At 50.3% G+C, this 20,299-nt stretch overlaps 1 protein-coding gene across 3 annotated transcripts in view; it reads right to left on the bottom strand.

Annotated features, from left to right (window-relative positions):
* The window catches only part of Ahrr (aryl hydrocarbon receptor repressor), an 83,626-nt gene extending 69,877 nt beyond the window's left edge, over positions 1-13,749 (bottom strand). For 2 of the 3 annotated variants that reach the window (XM_087189148.1, XM_087189150.1), the window contains exons 1-4: positions 13,693-13,749; positions 9,977-10,055; positions 3,204-3,276; positions 36-217 (exon numbers count right to left, since the gene is read on the bottom strand). In XM_087189148.1, the coding sequence (XP_087045274.1) occupies positions 36-217; positions 3,204-3,276; positions 9,977-10,046 (325 nt within the window). In that variant the 5' untranslated portion in view covers positions 10,047-10,055; positions 13,693-13,749. The remainder of the gene's footprint in view (positions 1-35; positions 218-3,203; positions 3,277-9,976; positions 10,056-13,692) is intronic. The other variant, XM_021258558.2, reaches the window with a different exon arrangement.
* Positions 13,750-20,299: the final 6,550 nt, after the last annotated feature.

Raw genomic sequence — 20,299 nt, 5'->3', positions numbered from 1 at the left:
TCAGAAGGACACAGGTGGGCACCGGTGAGCCCCACCTTGGAAGAAGCTCTTCACCCGGAGGTAACTGACGCTGAGGCGCAGGACGGACAGCTTGTCCAGCTTGGAGATGATGTCAGGAGGGAAGGGCAGCAGGCTGGCCAGGTGGTCCAGCTCCGCGTTGAGGCGGTCCCGGTGCCGCTTGGAGGGATTCGACGTCTCGGCCCCCACGGCAGGCCTCCTGTGGGGAGGAGATTGTCAGATGGCTGCCACCAGGAGCAGAAGCCCTACAGCCACTGTCCCAAGACAAAAGCACTGAGAACTAAAACTCACCCAGCCCTGAAGATGTGCCTCCAGAAACTGGGTATCACATCATGTCAGCAAACATAACTCAGCATGTGGAGGAAACACACAGGAAGTAGACAACAGGCTCCGTAAGAACAGAGGCTCCAGTGAGCCATGCCTAAGGGCATGGCTTTCTGTGTGTGACCCTGCCTTGTGCCTTGGCCTCTCTGTACCACAGTTCCCTGGGGTCAGAGGACACCTGGCCAGGGTTATCTAGGCAACTGAACCTGCATTCATTCAGCCTCCTTCAGGGTTCCCTTGGAACCTAACCAAAACCCAACACCATCCAGGAAAATAACAATTCCCTCATGGGTGGTGTGCACCCCACTGACAGATCTCCACCTGCTGTTGCATGGCTCTGGGACTTGTAACACCCAGGACTTGAGTCAGGGCTCAAGGGGTTGGGGAACCTGGCTCTCAGCACAGGAGGCTAGATGGGCTGAGGGTCACATCCTAGGGTCACCATAGTGGTCCAAGCTGGGTGCTCGGCCCTGTGTGACCCACAGCACATCTGTGCCATGGGCAGATGGGGCTTCTGCAACTCTATGCCACCCAGGGGAGCCTGGCTCTCCACCCCTCAGCCACCTATCACCACCACCAAAGTAGGGTGGCCCAGCACCTGATGTGTGCTTCACGGTAATGGCCCCTTCACCCAGCCCTGTCACTTCACCCGACCCTGTCACCTCACAGTGGCAGGTCCTTCATCTGACCTTACCTCATAGTGATGGTCCTTACATCTGAGCCTGTTACCTCATAGATATTTTCCCTTTTCTCTGACCCTGTCACCTCACAGTGACAGTTCCTTCACCTAACCCTTTCAATTGCTACACAGAAACAACTTCAACTGACCCTCCTTCTAGACATCACCTGGAAGCCAGACTGGGATCCAGTCTCTGGAATGGTTGGGAGCATGGAAGAGGTTTGTTATTGGCAGAATCAGAAATGGAGCGGCCCTGGGCCAGGGATTTAGCCCAGTGGTTCTGTCGCCTGCCTCGCAAGCGCAAGGACCTGAGTTCGATCCCCGGTACCAAAAAAAAAAAAAAGAGAAATGGAGCTGCCCAGCTTACCAGACTGATCCTTTTGGGGGGTCCTAGTGAATTTCAGGTGTGAGCAGCTGTTATGTCTTTATCTCGTTCACCCAAACCCTCATGTGCTCATAGGTAGGGCCTCTTCCTGGTGGCTGGATCTAAGGTGTGTGAATGTGGATTAAGGGTGTGATGCTAGAATTAAGGGTATGTGGATTAGTCCATTAATTGGTTTAACATAGTTCTGAGTGACATCACCCAAAAGGTGGGTAGCCTGGATGAAATATAAAGGAACAGAAAGAAGTTGCTGCTGCTGCTTTCTGCCTTCTGCCTGCCCTACCACACCATGAACCATTTCTCCTCTGCAATGCCTGTCTGCCTTGCCATACTGCCTTGGAGCCAGCTAACTACAGACTGAAACCTCTACAAACTATGAGCTGAAATACACTTTTCATCCTTTAACTTTGAGTGTCTGGTATTTTGTCTCAGCAATCAAAAAAGTAACAGACAGGGGCTCTCTCTGTTTTCCAGGAATTGGATGTCTTTGTCCAGAATGTCCTTATTTTCTAGTCTATTTGTGCCTTTCAGTAGCCAACATCATGCAGATTATATCCTAAAGAACCTATTCTATCAGAAACCCCATAGCACAAATCCCTCTGTTCTTATCATTGATTATCCTAGGTCACAAACCAAATAGGAGTGTCTGGCAGAACCAGACTCAGAATCTATTCCTTTTGATTTATTAAACAGATTAATTCACACAAAATTAACCACCTAAAAGTGAGCCATTCCTGACATTTAGGACGGTCACAAAGTTGTGCAACCATCCCCTTTATCTAGCTCCAGAGACCTTTACCTCCCCCAAGAGAAACCCTTGCCCACTAGGATTCTCCTGAGTGTCCTTCCTCCTGACCCCAGCAGCTGCCAATCTGCTTTCTGCCCATTTGGATTTGTCCATTATGGATATTTCCACAAATGAAGTAGATGGATTGAAACAATATTGAAGTTTTGTGCCCAGCTTCTTTCATGTAACAGAATGCTTCCAAGGATCACACATGTCGTGGTGTGTCATTTCTTTGTTCCTTTTTATGGCTGAATCATATTCCAGTGTGTGGATGGGCTACATGTTAGATATGCATTCACTAGTCGGTAAACATTTCGGTTTTCCACTTTTTGGTTGTGAACAAAGTTGCTCTGACCTTGTGGTGGTTCAGTTTAACTGTCAACTTGATTGGTTTGGGAGCTGCCTACAGGCTTAGTAAACCACATGTTTGGGTGTGTCTGTGTGGGTGTGTTTGGTCCCTAGCCCTTTCTTGTCTGGCACTGTTCCCCTGCTTTGTTTCCTGGTAGCTGTGAACTAAGTAAGCATCTTAGCTCTGCCATATCCTTCTCCCATGATGTTCCTGCCTTGGAGCAGCCAACCATGGACTGGATCCTCTGAAGCCATGAGCCAGATAAACCTCTCCTCCCTGAAGTTCTGGGTGCTCAGTATTTTGTTCAGCAATAGAAATGCTGACTGTTGCAAACGTTCAGATAGAAGGTTTTGTTTGAACACAGTTCTTTGAATTGTCTCAGGTTTACACACAGGGATAGAACTGGATATGATTAGAACATGACAAGGACACAAAGGAGACAAAGCAAGGACACAATAAGGACATGGCAGGGGCATGGAAACCATGGAGATGATGAAGACACAGAGGACACAATGGGAATACATAGGGGCATGCTGGTGACCCAGAAGGGACACGAGGACACAGAGGACACAAGGGAGACGTGCAGGGACATGGCAGTGACATGGACGTTGTGATGGAAACCCTGTGAGGACACAGGGTATACAGTAAGGACATGATGCTTTACCGCTTCTGGATAGGTTTCCTCCTCTTCCTGCCCGCGTATGTGCATTCCCCCAGTGGAATCATTGTCTTCAGCCCTGAAAAGAGCCCATTGAGGCAGTCACACGATGACACCCTACGTGATACCCCAGGGCCCACCACAATGCCCCAAAGCCACCAATAGCAGGAAGGTCAGCCAGACCCACTTCACCCAGGTCCATGGTGCCCTGACCCCACACAAGCGGCCATCAGGGCATGCTGGGGAACCCACTGGGGACTGAGACACTACTTGTGACCCACACACGCCTACCCACACTCAGTGCAGAATGGTCGTGTCGGTGCCAGGAGCCCAGCACACAGCTGAGGCCCAGGTGGCAGCTGCCCGCAGTGTGGAGGCACTGGAGAGACTGCAGCCTCTTGAGCTCTGTGCTTCTGCTGGTCTCCACCTCCCCATCCTTTCCCACCGCATGCTCACAGCTAAGGCTTCTGAGCCCAGGTGCAGTCTCTGTCCAGCTCTACCTGCCGGGCTCCCACTTTGGCCACCTACTCAGGCCGTCTGGACCGAACTGACCATGCCCAACAGTGTTGGACACAGTGCAGGGACAGATCCTGAAGCAGCCCAGGACCTGGGCAGTTTGCCTGGCACCAGAGGGGCCATCTCCTCCTGTTACAGACCCTTGGCCTTTCTAACCATGAGGACCTCTGGGCCCTCACAGTCCCCTCAGACCTCTGTGACCTCGGAGGAGGCAGAGGAGCCCTTGCCTGTCCTCACAGCACGTGCAGTCTGCAAGAGGAGGCCAATCCATAGTCTCCACCCAGGGATGCTGCTGTGGCAGAGCACAGAAGGGTAGGATGGACCCACCCTGCATATGAAGACACGGAGAGGCAGTGAATGGACAGAAAGACCCACCATGCAGGCTCTAGTTTCAGACAGACCCTTCTCAGCAGGGGTGGAGGTACCGTGCAGTGATAAAGTGGCCCCCTATCCAATGAGACACGGTAACCCTGAATGTGCACATGCCCAGCAACAAAGCTTCAAAAAACATGAAACAAAAACTAATCAAACTGGGAGTATGATTCATTGGAAACGCCGACACCCCTCTCAGTGATCAACAGAAAAGACAGCAGAATCTCAGCCAGGGTACAGGACGCCCAAGATCTGTAGCCCTAACAATGGTGCTGCACAGAATGGCCGCCCAGGTCACTCTCTGCACATGGACGTTCATCTGGAACTCCAGCAATCATTAGGAAATCTTTAAAAATGGAAATTGTACAAAATATCTTTCTGAAATAACGAAATTAAACTAAAAAGATATCTGGAAAATTCCCAAATATTTGGAAAACAATTCACTTCTAAATAACCATGGGTCAAAAAGAAAGTACCAGGGCCAGGGATTTAGCTCAGTGGCACCGCCCCTGTCTGACAAGCACAAGGTCCTGAGTTCGATCCCCAGTACCAAAAAAAGAAAGTACCAAGAAATTTTAAAAATGTTTTGAACTGAAAGAAAATGAAAATACAAGCACATAAAACTTTTCAGGATGCAGCTAAACAGCACTTTGATGGAAATTCATACTATTAAATGCCTATCTGAAAAAATAAAATACCTCAAACAAATAATATAAACCCCCATCTTAAGTAACTAGAAGAGAAAAAAAGTCAAAACAAGAGAAGGATGGAAATAAGAAAGAGAAGTTGTAACATTTTAAACATAAAGAAAAATCAATGAAACCGAGTTGAAAAGTTAATAAAATCAAAAAACTCTATTCAGACCGATCAAGAAATAGAGAAGACACAAATTGCTGGTATTAGGAATGAGCAAGGACGTACTACCTGATCCCACAGGCAGTAAAACAAGCATGAGCAGATCTGACCTGAGTCATGTTCCCCAGGTCATATGTGGAAGCCCCAAGGCTCCCGGGGCCTGCCCGGGAGGCCAGGCCTGTGGGGAGGTCACTGGGCAGGCTCTGGTCTCAGTGCCCTCAGAGAGGAGTGGAAGACACCAAACCCTTTCTCTCCTGGCCGTGTCAGTTCTTGGCGAGAACAGGGCCATCTGCCAGCCAGGGAGATGCCTCCTCTCCAGAAACAATCGGCTAGCACCCTGGTCTTCACCTTCTGGCCTCCAGAACCCTGTGGTATTTTACTCTGGCAGCCCTAGCAGACTCAGACAAATACTCTCTCCATAAATTCAACAATTTAGGGGAAATGGAGAAATTCTTCAAAAGCACAAACTACCAAAACTCACTCAAGAAAAAAATAGGGAACCTGGAGAGTCCTACGTTCCAGAAGAAAACCTCAGGCCTGATGCATCACCGTGTAGATCACCAGTTTAAAGAAGTAAAGCCAACTCTGCCATCTCTGGCAGAAAACCAGACCAAACATTTCTTATGTTTTATTTTATTTTTGATTAGTGCATGTTTGCAGTACATAGTGTTTCCATCCTTTGGTGGAGCTGGTGCACGAGCATCGCACATCTTGGTTCTTCTTTCACCCCCTCCCTTCCCTTCTACTCCCTTCCCTCTATCCCTTGATCCTCTTCCCATTTGAGAAAGGTCTCTGTCCCTGCTTCCTCTTGTCTAGCTTTCATTTTGCTCTTTATTCACATTTTGGGTATCTCATATAAGAGAAACCATGCAATATTGAAACTTGTGTGTCTGATTTATTTCACTTAACATTATGGTCTCGAGGTGCATCCGTTTTCCTACAAATGGCTCAAGTTTATCTTTCTTTATGGAAAAGTAGTACTCTATTGTGTATAAATACCACATCTTCCTTATTCATTCATCTGTTGATGGATGGATACGCAGGCCATTTCCAAGATTTAGCTATTAGGAATTCAGCTGCTGTAAACATGGTTGTGCATGCATCACTGTGGTATGATGTCTTTAACTCTTTTTGGAAGACACCTAGAAGGTGAATAGCTGAGTCAAATGAAATTTCTAGATTTAGTTTGTTGAGGCACCTCCGCACTGATTTCTAGTGGCTGTACTAGTTTACATTTTCACCAACAATGTAGAAGGGTTCCTTTTCCCTGCAACTTCTCCAGGGCTTGTTATTATTTGATTTTTTTTTTTTTTTTTTTTTTTTTTTGCAGTACCAGGGATCAAACTCAGGACCTTGCACTTACAAGGCAGGCGCAGTGCCACTGAGCTAAATCTCTGGCCCCTTATTATTTGATTTTTTGATGACAGCCATTTTTTCTGGGGTAAAATGGAATCCAAGCGTTGCTTTAGTTGGCATTTCTCTAATGGCCAGTGATGTTGAGCATTTCTTCATGTATTTTTTGTTTTGTTTTGTTTTGTTTTTGTTTTTGCGGTACCGGGTATTGAACTCAGGGCCTTGCGGTTGCAAGGCAGGTGCGGTACCACTGAGCTGTTTATGTATTTATTGGCCATTTGTCCTTCTTCTGGGAAGTATCTATTCATTTTCTTGCCCATTTTTGGATTGGGTCTTTTATTTTGGAGGGGTCTAATTTTTTCTTTGAGTTCTTTATATATTCTAGGTATTAGTCCTCATCTGAGAAATAGCTGGCCAAAATTTTTTCCTATTCTGTAGGTTGTCTTTTCACTCTGTTGGTTGTTTCTTTTGCTGTGTAAAGCTTTTTGATTTGATATAATTCCATTTGTTGATTCTTGATACTTTAACCTGTGCAATTGGGGTTCTTTTCAGAAAATCTTTCCAAACCAAACATTTAACTCATGTAAGAGTTCAGCACTGCCCTGATAGCAAAGCAAATGCAGTGGTTCCTCAGTTCACGAACTTGATTCTTTCCACAATTCTGGTCATAAACCAAGTTGGACAAGAACAGAATCAAATTCAATGGTTCAGTTCAATGCTAAGTTCATGGGGAAATTTGATTCGGTTCTCATCCAGTTTGACTTGCAATCAGAATCGAGGAGAGAACTGAGTGCATGAACCAAGGTACCACTGTATGTTATAAGAAAAGAAAATTACAGATCAACATCCCTCATGGAACATAGACACAAAAATTCTCAATTAATAATTAGCACTATACAAAGCAGATAATACATCACAACCCATGAGGATTTATCCAGGGAACTCAGGGCTGCTTCAGCACCCAAGAACTAATCACTGTGGCTCACTATACTAATAAACCAAAGGAATAAAATATATATGATGATCTCAATACATGCAAAAAATCTTTTGACAAATCCAAACCCATTATAATCTTAAAAGCTCTCATTGAACCTGGAACAGAAGGGAATTTAATTAACTTGACAAAGGGCATCTACAAAAGCCTACAGCTGACTCCCTGCTCAACGGTGAAATACTGACTGCTTCCCCTGAGCTCACAAATGAGGGAAAAATGTCCTACATCTCCACTCCCACCACACACCACATCCAGGTCATGAGGTACATGGTCACAGCCAGGCAATAAGGCAATACTAAGGCAATAAGGTGAGGAAAAAAGGTCATAAAATGAGAAAGGAAGAAACCAAATTCAGTCTGTTTATGGACAACATGATGTGGTTGTAGAAAATTCTAAAAACTTTACTAAAAAAACAAACTCCTATAACTAATTGTTGAGTTGGGAAAGGTCACAGGGTAAAAGGACAATATACCAAAAAAAAAGTCTATTACTAGCAATAATCTACTAGCACTCAGAGTTCTATTTATTTATTTATTTATTTATTTATTTATTTATTTATTTATTTTGGTACCGGCGATTGAACTTAGGTCCTTGTGCTTGCGCAGCAGGTGGCGAAACCACTGAGCTAAATCCCCGGCCAGCACTCAGAGTTTTAAAAAATCATTTAAAATAGAACCCAAATAAAATAAAATACTTAGGTATTTCCACAGTCCTAATGTGTGGGCTCCCAAGAACAAGAGGAAAAGGCGGGTAGCAGAAAAACTTAGATAATAGGAGACATGGGGATGGATCTCTTGTGCATGGGAAGGGGTCTTAGAGACCGAGGGCGAGGGGTGAAGGGGAAAGGAAGGGGAAATAAGTGGAATAAAGATGTGCCATATAGAGGAACCTAATAACCTCAGTGAGTGTAAACATCCTATGCTATAAGCATGTGCAAGGGTTAATAATAACAACAACAAAAATATAATAATAATAACAACAAGCAAGAGCCAGGGATTTAGCTCAGTGGTGCCACGCCTACCTGGCAAGTGAAAGGTCCTGATTTCAACTCCTGATCAAACAATATCAACAAGAATGAAAATGGGGAAAGAAGAACTGAAGGCAGAAGGTGGGTGGGGGGAAGGAAACGGAAGGGGCCTAAAAAAAGAAACAAGTTGTATTATGTACACATACTCCCTCCCCAAGATGTATGCTGCATGTACTGCAAACATGTACTAATCAAAAGGTAATCAGGAAAACAATCTGTAGAAGTGTTTCCAAATGTAATGAAAAATATAAAACTATGCATCCAAGAGGCTGAAAGAACCCCGCACCAGGACCCTGTGGAGACTGCCCCAGGGCACATCATAGCCAGTAATAAATGGGAAAAACCCAAAAGCCAGGGAATTGAGTACAGAGGGAAAGAAACAAGCATGGCAGCAAACTTCTAAAGAGGCAGCAAGTAACATCTGCAAAGTCCTGAAAGAAAAGGACTGACACATAGAATTCCACACCCTGGGAAAACAGCTTCCAAAAATGCAGGCACAATGAAAAGTTTCAGGCCTACAGAAGCTGAAGGAGTCCGTCACCAGCTGACTCACACCACAGGGACGAAGACTGCCAGGTGCAGACCTGGGTCCAGAGAACGGGTAGTGCACAGGGTACGGGCATCACATGGGTAGATATGCAATATTTTCTTTATTATTCAACTTCTTTACCTGGGGTTTCTGACATGTGTGACCACCAAGGCCTAACAAGGTGGCAGGCCTGCCCCTCCTGCTCGGCAGTGTTTCCAGCCTCACAGGAGTCCCTGCCAGGCTCCCGGACACCTTTTCCTGCTGCTCTGGCAAAGGGGAAGGGCCCTGTGAGCGGTTCTTAGAGTGCACTGGCACCATGCTTGCTAGCAGAGGGCACCGAGGCACTCTGCAGAGGAACAGGGCCTCTTCTTGTTCCCACGAGGCACTCTCAGCCCAGGGTCCCCTTAAGAGTTAATTTTTCCTAATATTACAGCTTCCTAGTTCAAATTTAATACTGTTAAAATATGAAAAGCTGATTAAAGTCTATGAGTTTTAGAAATACTAAAACATAGCTGCATGTGGTGCACACACCTGTAATCCTAGTACTCTGGGAGGCTGAGGAAGGAAAATAGCAAATTCAAGCCCAGCATGATCAACTTAGGGACTTAGCAAGACCCTGTCTCAAAATGAAACATCAATAGGGATGGGGATGCAACTCGGTGTAAAGCCCAGGTTCAATCTCCTGTACCAACAAAAACAAACATGAAAAAGACATGCTACAGATTTGCTCCTCTGTGATCTGGGAAGGGCAGCGGTGTCCAGGCGGCTGAGGACAGCAGTGCGGGGCACAAATGCAGTGGGTCCACCAGTATCGACATTAACAATCTGCACTGGATGATGAATAATTGGACTCACTATACAGTTCTCTCCACTTACGTAAGATTTGAAGTTTTCCTTCATACAAAGTATTTTTTAAAAATAAAAAGTGTTTTTTACGAATCATTAAAAAGAGAGAAAACATGGCATAAGAATAGTCAGATGATGGTCAGTTGATTTTCAACCAGCGCTCCACAGCCATTCAACAGTCTTTCAACAAACAGCACTGAGACAACTGCATGTCCGCAGAGAAGGAAGCTAGACCTGTACCTCCCTCCAAATGAAAAAATAACTCAGCCAGGAGTGGTGGCACACACCTGTAATCCCGGCGCTCAGGAGGCTGAGGCAGAAGGGTCTCCGTGAGTTCAAGGCCAGCCTGGACTGCATAGTGAGACCCTGTTTCGAAAAACAAAAACAAACAAAAATAACTCCGCACTGACAAAAGACCTGACCTTAAGAGCTAAGGCTATAGCACTCTCAGAAACATTAGGGTAGATCTTCAGGGCCTTAGATTTGACATGGATCTTACATCTGACACCAAAAGCACAAGTAACAAAAGAAAAACATGGTGGACAGGGCCGGGGATTTAGCTCAGTGGTTTTGCCGCCTGTGGCACAAGCGCAAGGACCTGAGTTCGATCCCCGGTACCAAAAAAAAAAAAAAAGAAAAGAAAAAGAAAAACATGGATAAAGGGACTGCATCAAAATTAAAGAGTTTTCTCCAAAGGACACCATAAGAAAGTGAAAGAAAACCCACACAACAGGAGAAAACATTTGCAATTCACATATCTGATAAGGGTCTAATATCCAGAATATGCAGAGAACTACGACTCAGTAACAGAGAGACAAACAACCAGCTAAAACATGGGCAGAGGACTTGGGCAGATATTTTCCCAAAGCTCATGATGAAGGGGGAGGCCATGACAAGATAGGCATCCAAAGTCACGAGGAAATGCAAGTCAGAGCCACAGACACACCAACCCCGGCCACTTAACACCAGGATAGCTATCGTTTAAAAAAGCAACATAACAAATGTAGGTTTGGATGTGAAAAAATTGGAACTCTGAGATTTTCCGGGAGAGGTAAAATAGTACAGCTACTGTGGAAAACAGTTTAGTGACTCCTCCAATGTTAAACTCAGATTACCACATAACCCAGGACTTCTCCTAGGTACAAATCCAAAAACACGGACAGCACAAATTCAGTCTTCCACACAAATGTTCACCGTCATTCACAACAGTCAAAAATATAAAACTACCCAGGAGTCCATAATGAATAAACAAAATGTGGTCTATTGCACAAAGGAATATTACTCAGCCATAAAAAGGAAAGGGGCACTGACACATGCTACAACACAGGACAACCCTGGAGACTTTACACCCCATGACAGAAGCCAGACACAAAAGGTCACATACAGGCCCTACTATCCAGAATTCATAGTGACAGAAAGGTCAGTTGGTGCCAAGGAGTGGAAGATGTGAAGGGCAGTGCTGCTGACTGCCAATGAGGGTGTTTTGGAACTAGAGAGAGGTGCTGACTGCACACCTCTCCCAATGTCTGCCCACTTTTTTTTTTGGTACCGGGGATCGAACTCGGGTCCTTACGCTTGCAAGGCAGGCAGTGGAACCACTGAGCTAAATCCCCAGCCACTGTCTGCTCACTTTTAAATGATTAATTTTATGTGGATTGTACCTCAGTGAAAAGACATATAACATACATATTCACAGACAAATGTAAATACAATTTCTGCAGTGTTGGCTGGTTGGGAGAGGCAAGAGGTAAATTGCTGCCTGGTGGGTGTCCTTCGGAGAAGGGACTGGGAAAGGGCTGGAAGCCTTGTCCAGAGAGCCTTTAAGCCTAAGAGAAGGCCCCCAGAAGAGGGAGACGGGGGCCTGGATGGACAGTGGGTGGGTGGGGTCACCATGGGGGAGGGGTGTGGATGTGGGTGCTGTTCCTGGGGGCCTTACCCCAGGTCCTGGCCCATGCCTGGGCAGTGCACGTCTCTGAGAAACCATGTTGGGCACGTGGCTGCTGGAAGCCAGCACGCAAGGCCACCCCATGGGGCCCACGAGGCCTTCTGGCTCAGACAGGAAGCACCCGAGCCGTGCCCAGGCCTGGCCTGGCTGGTTAACAGGCCAGGGACGCTCCCAGCACGGACAGGGGCCCACACAGCACACACAGCAGCTCCCTCCAGGCCAAAGGGCACCCGGACAAGGCCAACCCACACAGCCCAAGGACACCAGCCCAGGCTCAGCACAGATGCAGTCTTGGGGCACGGACAAGAGATGGAGGGGCTGTCCTGTTCGACTCGCCCACACTCCAAACCCTCCTGTGACACCCTCCGAAACCTGCACACGGCCACTCACTGGTGATCACTGCGCCCTGGGTGACTCGCCAAAGCCATGTCTCCAATCTGCTGCTCAGTGTGGGGGAACGCTTTTGACCCCCTTTTCTACACAAAGCACCAGAGCTGATGGACCTGAGCTCTTCTGCTGAGGGGGTGAAGAACGACCCGCTGGGCCCCCACAGCCATGGGTCTTGAGCATGAGGGTCAACCTGCATCAGGGGTCTACTTGGCCACATGAGCCAGACGCCAACAGACGCCCCTCCAACACAGGACATGGAATGCCCAGCCTCAGGCGCTTCCCTGCCTCAAAGGCCATGGGGACACTTTCAAAATGAGGGACCCTACCCTGGGCTCTCAGTGGCCTGAGCCAAGGTCCCTCCTGCAGGCAGAGGCTGGGCTGGGGCCCTGGGTGCCAACCCCCTAATCCCCCCGGTGTAAGCCCTGAGCAGCTCAGGGCCTTCCTGCATTCTCCTCAACCAACGGTAAACTGACTGCATGGCTCCAGGAAACCTGAATTTATTTTTTTGTGGTACCAGGGATTGAACTCACAACCTTGCGCTTCTGAGAGGCAGGCTCAATGTCACTGAGCTAAATCCCCGGCCCTAGGAAACCTGAATTTTTAAAAGAGGCAAAAGCAATGCTTGTTCATTTTAGAAGATCCAGATAAGTGGAAAACAAATAAGAACCACTGCCCAGGCAGCAGATCCCCCCACTGCCAGCGGTGGGGGTTGCCCCACCCCATCTTCTCTCTACACCCGCATTTCCAGCGACCCTGCACCACGCGGAGTTCCTGCATGGCACCGGATGGAAATGACACCAGTGCCTGAGGTGGAGACAAGCTGCTGACCTCAGTGTCCACAGCAGCGAGACCGTGGCAATGGCCAGGCCACAGGAATGCTGTCCAGTTGAACGAGAGGCACGGCCACCCGGCTGCCCACCTGCCGTGGACTGGAGAGCCAGCACATCACAGGGTCCCTGCCAAGCCGTTCACTGTCCCCACTCTCCCCGGGTCAGACTCAGAAGCCTCTGCAGGCCAGGCACAAGCCCCTCAGGGTGGGCACGGGCGGAGGTGGACCAGTGTCTCCATCTGGAGTCTCCTGCTGAGGGTCATCAACCAGACCACAAGCCGGAACTTTGAGGCCAGAGCCTGCCCCATGATGGCGCTCAGAGTGGCCACAGCTGGACAGGCCGCCGGACCAGACCCTGGAACCAACCCAGACACAGGACTTTCAGGAGGGACGCAGGGGCCGAACTGGGCTTGGAGTCACAGCCAGAGCCCCCTCCCCAACAGGGTTGGAAACGGGGCCCCGGTCCTGGTCCGCACCACTGAGTCCCGCCAAAGTGTCCACGACCCGAGAGCTTCGCCACTCAAGACTTTGGGGGGAGGTGGTTTTGGTGCCACTGACCGGGCAAAGTCCTGGAACTGTGGACTCCCCCCAGGTGTGACCCCACAAGGGCGCTTTGCTGAGCCAAGAGCAGAGGGCACGGAGGCCCCATCTGCACCTGGGCAGAGCGCGGGAGTCTACACCGCGGGACGGGGAAACCGAGGACCCCGGGCAGTGAAAGTGGACTGGCTTCCTCGAAGGTCCCGCGTTAGGTGAGAGCCCCGTCTGACCCCAGGGTGCCTGCCCCGTCCAGCGGGCGTCCATGTCCGGCTGGCCGCCGTGTGGGGCCCGAGGCCACTTACCCGAGGCCGGCGCCGCGGGGGAGCCGCACGCCGGGAGCTGTGGCCGCGCGGCAGTGGGCGCCGCATCCCGGGGACGGGGCGGGGCGGAGGAGGCACCACCCCGGCCCGCGCCCCGCCCCGAGAGCCCGGCAGCGGCGGCGGCGGCGGCAGGGGGCGCGCACGGCTCGGTCCCGTGGCCCTGGGTCTCCGCGCGCGGGGTGGGGTCCCCCGTGCTCGCCGTCGGAAGCCCAGGCCTCGCCCTCCTCTGTCCCCGGCGCCTGGCGTCCGCCCGCAGCGTGGGCCCCTCGCACCCGGAGCCACGCTGCGCACTCGTGTGGGCAGCGGAAGGAATCGCCTGTCCACTCCCGCGCTCCGTGGCGGCATTTTGGGAATCACAAGGACTGAACATTTTGCAGAGTGTAAACTGATCGTTTTTGATACTCTGACTCTGAACTTCCTAGGAACGCAATATGCGCCAGGCACGGGTCTTCCAGGGCACGCTCCCTTCGGGGCCGCCCCAGGGAGCGCGGCCTGGCGCCTGATCCCAGGTCCTTCCCTGGGTCCCAGCCTCGCCCAAGCCTCCCTCGGGCTCCCACGGGTTCCTCCAGCCCTCGGGCCCTCCTTCCCGTGCCCTGCCAGCCGCCCGGATTTTGACAGTCCCTTAGCTACGGGAGGCTCCGGCCAGGACACCTCCTAAAGTCCCTGCCTAGGTCTCAAAGCCCCGAGGGCCTGAGGCCTGCGCCTTCTCCCTTGGCCCGCCCGCCCGCCCGTCCCGGATGCTCCCTAGCGTCTCGGTGCCCCCCCCCCCCCCCCCCCGGCTCAGAGCGAGATCCTGTTTCCGAGTCCTCTGCCGCCCCCCCCCCGCCCCCCCGCTCTTTGGAGAAACACAAGTGCGCACCTCCTCAGTGCTCACAGGTGCTGTTCTGTTCTCAGAGGCCACCCTGTTTCGGGGACCTTCCCAGCGCTCTCTTCGATACTTGTTGGTCCTACAGGTGAAGCCAGGGGCTGCTCTGTCCCTTCCTCTTTCCAGTGCGTGTGCCTGAGGAAGGCCGGCAGACCAAACGGGTTCATGTCAGTGTTTGACAGGAAACAACGTGCAGCTGTGGTGCTGTATTTTTGAAATCTTTAGTTGCATCTTGATCCAATCTTTGTGAGGCAAACCATGCAGAGAAAAAAAATTGGTTGGATATTTCTGAGGTTACTGGTAGAGTTTAATTTCTTTTTCACTTTTCAAAACGCTGATGGCTCCTGTACAGTTTTACATGGAGCATGGGTATTCCTGTGGTCTGCTGGAAAGAGTAGCAAACCAGGGGCGGGACGTGGTGGAGGTGGTCTTAGGGGTCTGCAGGGCGCTCATGCCCCGGGTGTGCATCCGCGGAGAATTTGCAGACGCTCCGGAACCACCCCAGCAATCTGGAAGGACCAGCCCTTGTGCATAGCATCCACTCTGGGCTGTGGTGTTCTCTGCCACGATCTGTCTCCCTCCAGAGGACAGAGAAGGTGCTGGGCGTTTTGTCCAGGCTTCTGGGAAGCTCCCAGCAATTGGCAGCGGAGATGCTGTCCCACTTGCCCAGTCCCAGCAGCAGAAACCTCCTCCCTGCCAGCCACAGGGCAGCTACAGACCACGCGGTGCTGGGGGAGGCTCAAGGACTGCCAGGCGAAGTGCAGTCAGGCCAGGAGGCAAGCACAGCTACAGAGCCCTGCAGCCAGACGCCCCTAGGAGCTGCAGAGAACTCAGGAGGGAGCTGGCGCCACCTGGTAGCTTCTCTCTAGGGAAGTCCTAGTGCAGCTGGCAGGGCTACAGTGGCATTAAACCCACTCTGAGAAGGAGGAGCCAGGAAGTGGACCAGTGGCTTCCCTGGCCAGGGATAGAGTCACTAAAATGCAGCTCAGGGGCCTCCTGAACCCAAGACCTTGACAGCAGGGACCATGCAGAAGCCAGGAAGGGCTCCTCCTTGGCCTTGTTTGTTTCTCCCTCCTACCTCAGAGGCATCTCAGTACCACCCTGTCAAGAATGAGAAACAGGCCTCATCAATCTCCTTACCCGAGAAACGGAGGGATCAAAAGGGAGAGAGAAGCTGAGGTGCCTATGGGGGAGGGCAGAGCCCAAAGCTCCAGCTGAGAGCACCAAGGCTCCTGTAGACCCCAACCCAGGTGGGACCCAGCCAAGCAGTTGCTCCTGGGGACCCCACTGTGGTGCCTCCCCTAAGGACCCCTCCCTTGTGGGCTGTGGCCCCAGGGGTCTGGTGCCCCACACAACCCTGGTGTGAAGGGCTGACCCAGCCCAAGCAGGCCCACATCTCACCCATCCACAGTACCAGAGGGGAGCCTTTTGCTGGAGGCAGGGTCGTGGACATGGAGCACTGCAGAATTGTCAGACATCATCCCAATTCCAGCATGCATGACCCCACCCCAACCCAATCTGAGCCTCCAGCTGCCCCTCTGAGAATACCAGGGCATCTTCACTCCCTACAGCATCAAAGTCCCTTCTAGCCCAGGCCCCTGCCTGCCCTGCAGAACTTGGAACACCTGTATCTCCTTCAGCCCAAACCCAGAGCAGCAAGTCAGGTATAGGAGGCAGGGAAGCCAGAGGTGGAGGAGGGTGAAGGAAGTGTGTGTAGGGGTGTTACTGACTTATTTCCTTTCCTGTGCACCCCCGACTGAGTGATGACTCATTTGCTAGGTCTCCCCACAACCTCTCACAGCTCATTCAGCACCTCTCAGTGACTCAGGGTCCAGGCTCCAGAGTCAGATTGTGTCTCCCACTGTTTTGTTTCCTGAAGGGTCTTCCTTTCTGGCTGAGGGGGCACACCCTCGAGAGACTTCCTAAGTAAAGGAACAGCAGGAAAATCTCTGAGAAGTCCAGTGGCTGGACCTGGGTGGAAGTGCTTTCCTGAGGTTGGCTTCCCCATGGATATCGGCAACAACTGTGGTCCTGGTCCTGGTCTGCTGTGATGTCCACTGCTCTCAGAGGTGCGGGGATATCCTCTGACCTTGGGCTGTTTTTTGTTTTTAGAGGGTTTTTTTGGACAAGAACCAAAATGTCAATTTTAATAGAAGGCAGAAAGAAATGGTGTTTTCATGCTGGCCTGTATCTTGAGATTGTGAAATGCTCCCTTCTTCAGCATGTGTGTTGTGACTGCAAGGATTTCTGCTCCGTTTGCTTGATCTCGTGGGCTAGTGTGACTCAGTGCGTCCGTCATCTGTGCACTGCCCTAGGTGCTCTGTGTGCCTTCCCAGCTGCCCTGCGTTCCGGAAAGTCTTTCCCTTGTTTTGAAAATGTCTTCCTTATAATTTTTTGTAACCTTTTTCCTTTCCAGCCACCGTTTCATCTCAACTTCTCATTCTGTTCTCTGTTAATGAATGCAGCATCTTTGTCTCGCTGAGACGCCAATCATAGATCAGAGGGGTTTTAAGATGTCCTCCTGGCTCTGAACTGCCTCTTCTACGAGGCGCTGGTCGCTACGTGGCTTGTTGGCGGGTGGGCTGCCCTCTGCTCTCAGGTGGCATCTGTGGGGCTTCTGGGATGGCTGCTTTCCAGGGAGGCTTCCTCTGGCCCCCTCCTAGGCCAGGCAGGAACTGGCCTCGCAGGACAGGAAAGTTTCCCTCTTCCCCACCCCTCCTGAGGCTACCAGGCTCCCCAGGACCTCTTGCTTTGCCTTCTGGGTTAGGGCCAGCTTGCTCAGAGGTTGAATTTGTGTTTCTCTGTGCTGTTTGAAGGTGATTTCAGGAGAAAACTGCCATTTTAAAATCTCCTCAGGGGACTCAGCTCAGTGGTCCCACCACCTGCCTCGCAAGTGCAAGGTCCCGAGTTTGATCCCTGGGACCAAAACAATCTCCTCCACTGTATTTTGTTGGCAGGTAGTTTGAACTTAGAGCAGGTGAGGTCCAGGCTGGTTGATCTGGGGCAAAACCTGGTGGGAGAGAGGACAGCTCGGGGTGCCGTTCTTGTGTCCAAGAAGCCCGTGTCCAAGTCCAGCCTAGCTGCCACTTGACGCAGACCTCATGTCTCACCTGTCTGCTTGGCAATAAAGCAGGCAAATAGACATGAGTGGAGCAGGATAGAGAACCAGAAATACTCACTCAGTGTTGGCGCCCAACTTCTCAACGAAGCTGACAAGGTCAGTCAATGTGAAAGAACAATCTGTTCAAGTGGTGCAGGGACAGCTGGATATCCATATGGGAAAGAGTAAGAGTGGACCCTCGTCTCTTACCATATACAAAAATTAAAACTGGATCAAAGACATAAATACAAGGGCTAAAACTATAAAATTCTTAGAACGAAAACAGGGAAACGTGACATTAGATTTGGCAATTCTTAGATGTAACATTAAAAGCAGACAATAAGAAAAAATACACAAAACTGACTATGTAAAAATCTGGAGCTTTGGTGCATCAAAAGACACAGTCCACAGCAACTCTTAAGTTGGGTGTGGTGGCACACACCTGTGATCCCAGTCCTCTGGGAGGCTGAGGCAGGAGAATTGCAAATTCAAGCCCAGCCTGGACACCTTGGTGACAGTGAGGTCCTGTCTCAAAAAAGGGGGGCGGGGATTAGCTCAGTGTAAAGAGTGTCCTTGGGTTCAATCCCCAGTACAGAGTGTGGGGCAGGAATGGGGGAAATCATATTGCAAATATGTCTGACAAGGGATTAATATCCACAAAACATAGAGATCCTGCAACTCAAAATCAAAAAGACTGTCAATCCAATTTAAAATGGGTGAAGAGGGGCCTGGGACTTGGCTCAGTGGTTCCACTACCTGCCTCGCAAGTGCAAGGTTCCAAGTTTGATCCCCAGTACCAAAAACAAAGGGTAAAGAGCTTGAACAGACATCTTTCCAAAGATACATAAAATAAACGGTCAATAAACACATGGAATAAATGCTCAAAGTCACCAATTATTAGGGATATGCAAGCAAAAAAAAAATTACAATGATGCCATCGCAGCAGAGTGATTACTGAGAGGGAAGGAGAAGAGAAAGGAAAACCTAATGTTCGCAGGGATGTGGACACTGGAACCCTTGGATACTGCTGGTGGGAAGGTAAGATGTACAACACTGTGGAAAACAGTTCCCCAGTTTCTTCAAAAGTTAGAAACAGAATTTACCATATGATCCAGCTGCTCCACTTCTAGGCATATAACCAAAGGCTTGAAAGCAGGGTCTTGTAGAGCTATTTGTGCATCTGCATACATAGCATATTCACAAGAGACAGAGGTGGAAAGGACCCAAGTTTGCATCAATGGAAGAATGGATAAATAAGCTGTGGCCCATCTATACAATGGAATATTATTCAGCTTTAAAAAGGAAGGAAACTCTGACATATGGAACAATATGGGAGCAACATAGACATTACATCAGTGAAATTAACCAGAAACAGGAAGACAAATGCCGTATGACTCCACTTACGTGAGGTTCCTACTGCAGTGAGATTCACAGAGATGGAAAGCAGAGGGCAGTTTCCAGAGACTGGCAGGGGATGGGATTTGATATTTAATGCAGACAGTCTCCATTGTGGAAGCTGAGAAAGTTCAGGAGATGAGTGGTGGTGGCAGCTGCACAACACTGTCGTTAATGCCAGTGGGTTGTGCACTTAAAATGGGAAATGTGAGCAATTTTATGTACACTTTATCAGACACACACATTGGTTGGAACCTTCACCTTTACCAGTTTATCTACCAGGTGTGTATTCCTGACTTTAGAGGCTCCACAGGCAGCGTTCTGGGGCCTCTGGTGTGGTATCAGATATGGATCAAATAACCACACAGGCACAGCTGCACTGAATGCTGAGGAGAGGCCCAGGAGCCTGGGTATGGGAGGAGGCTTCTCCTGCTCCTCACCCTCCAGGGCAGAGGGAGGCTCCTCAGCCCAGGGTGGAGGAGGCAGGAAGGTGGGAAGGCTCCCACATCCTGGGGAGTGTGCCCACAGCAGGGGAAGTGGGTCCTCTACCTGCCCACCACCCTCTCCCAAGGGGTGACTGTGCTCCAAGCCCTCCCCTCCCTGCACCTGCGACAGTTCTCACCAGGGTGGCAGCCAAGCAGACAGGCTTGTCAGTTCCGTGTTCCCTTGTGTAGGACCCTCTGAAGTGGCATTTGGCTAAGAACCCAGTCTCAAGGAGCCTCTCCATTTCTGCCTAAGATGAGGTGCCAACCCCCAGGAACACCAGACACAAGGCAGGAGGGTGGGAGAGGGACTGCCAGAGGGTCCCAGGTAGCCTGGCCTGGCCTTGCCCTCCTGAAGCCACCTCCTCCATGACTGTGTGTCCACACTACTGTCAGCCCTCCATTCCATCCATCCTAATGATGAAGCAAGAGCCACAAAGGACATAAGCATCCCTGAACCTTCAGCAGCCCTCAGCCTCCTCCTGGCTCCTGGAGCAGCTGGTGTGTCCACACTGCCCCCATGTGGCCGCAGCTCTGGCCAAGGGCCACCACGAAAGGCACCAGTGACCTCCTGTGCCATGCTGGGCAGCTGGGTGGGCCCTGGTTCCTTCAGGTGGGCACCTCCTCACCATGGACTCTGCACTCCTGGCAAGTGACCTGCCTGCACAGGCCCTCGACAGTGGTCACATTCCCACCCCACAGATGCAGCCCTTGGCCACTCCACAGAACCTCCCCAAGTCAGAAGCC

The sequence above is a fragment of the Heterocephalus glaber genome, unplaced genomic scaffold (genome assembly GCF_053883595.1).
Source record: "Heterocephalus glaber isolate CG9 unplaced genomic scaffold, H.glaber_assembly_v1.0 deba00001537, whole genome shotgun sequence".
Taxonomy (NCBI): Eukaryota; Metazoa; Chordata; class Mammalia; order Rodentia; family Bathyergidae; genus Heterocephalus; species Heterocephalus glaber.
This window is presented reverse-complemented; position numbering and strand designations above follow the sequence as displayed.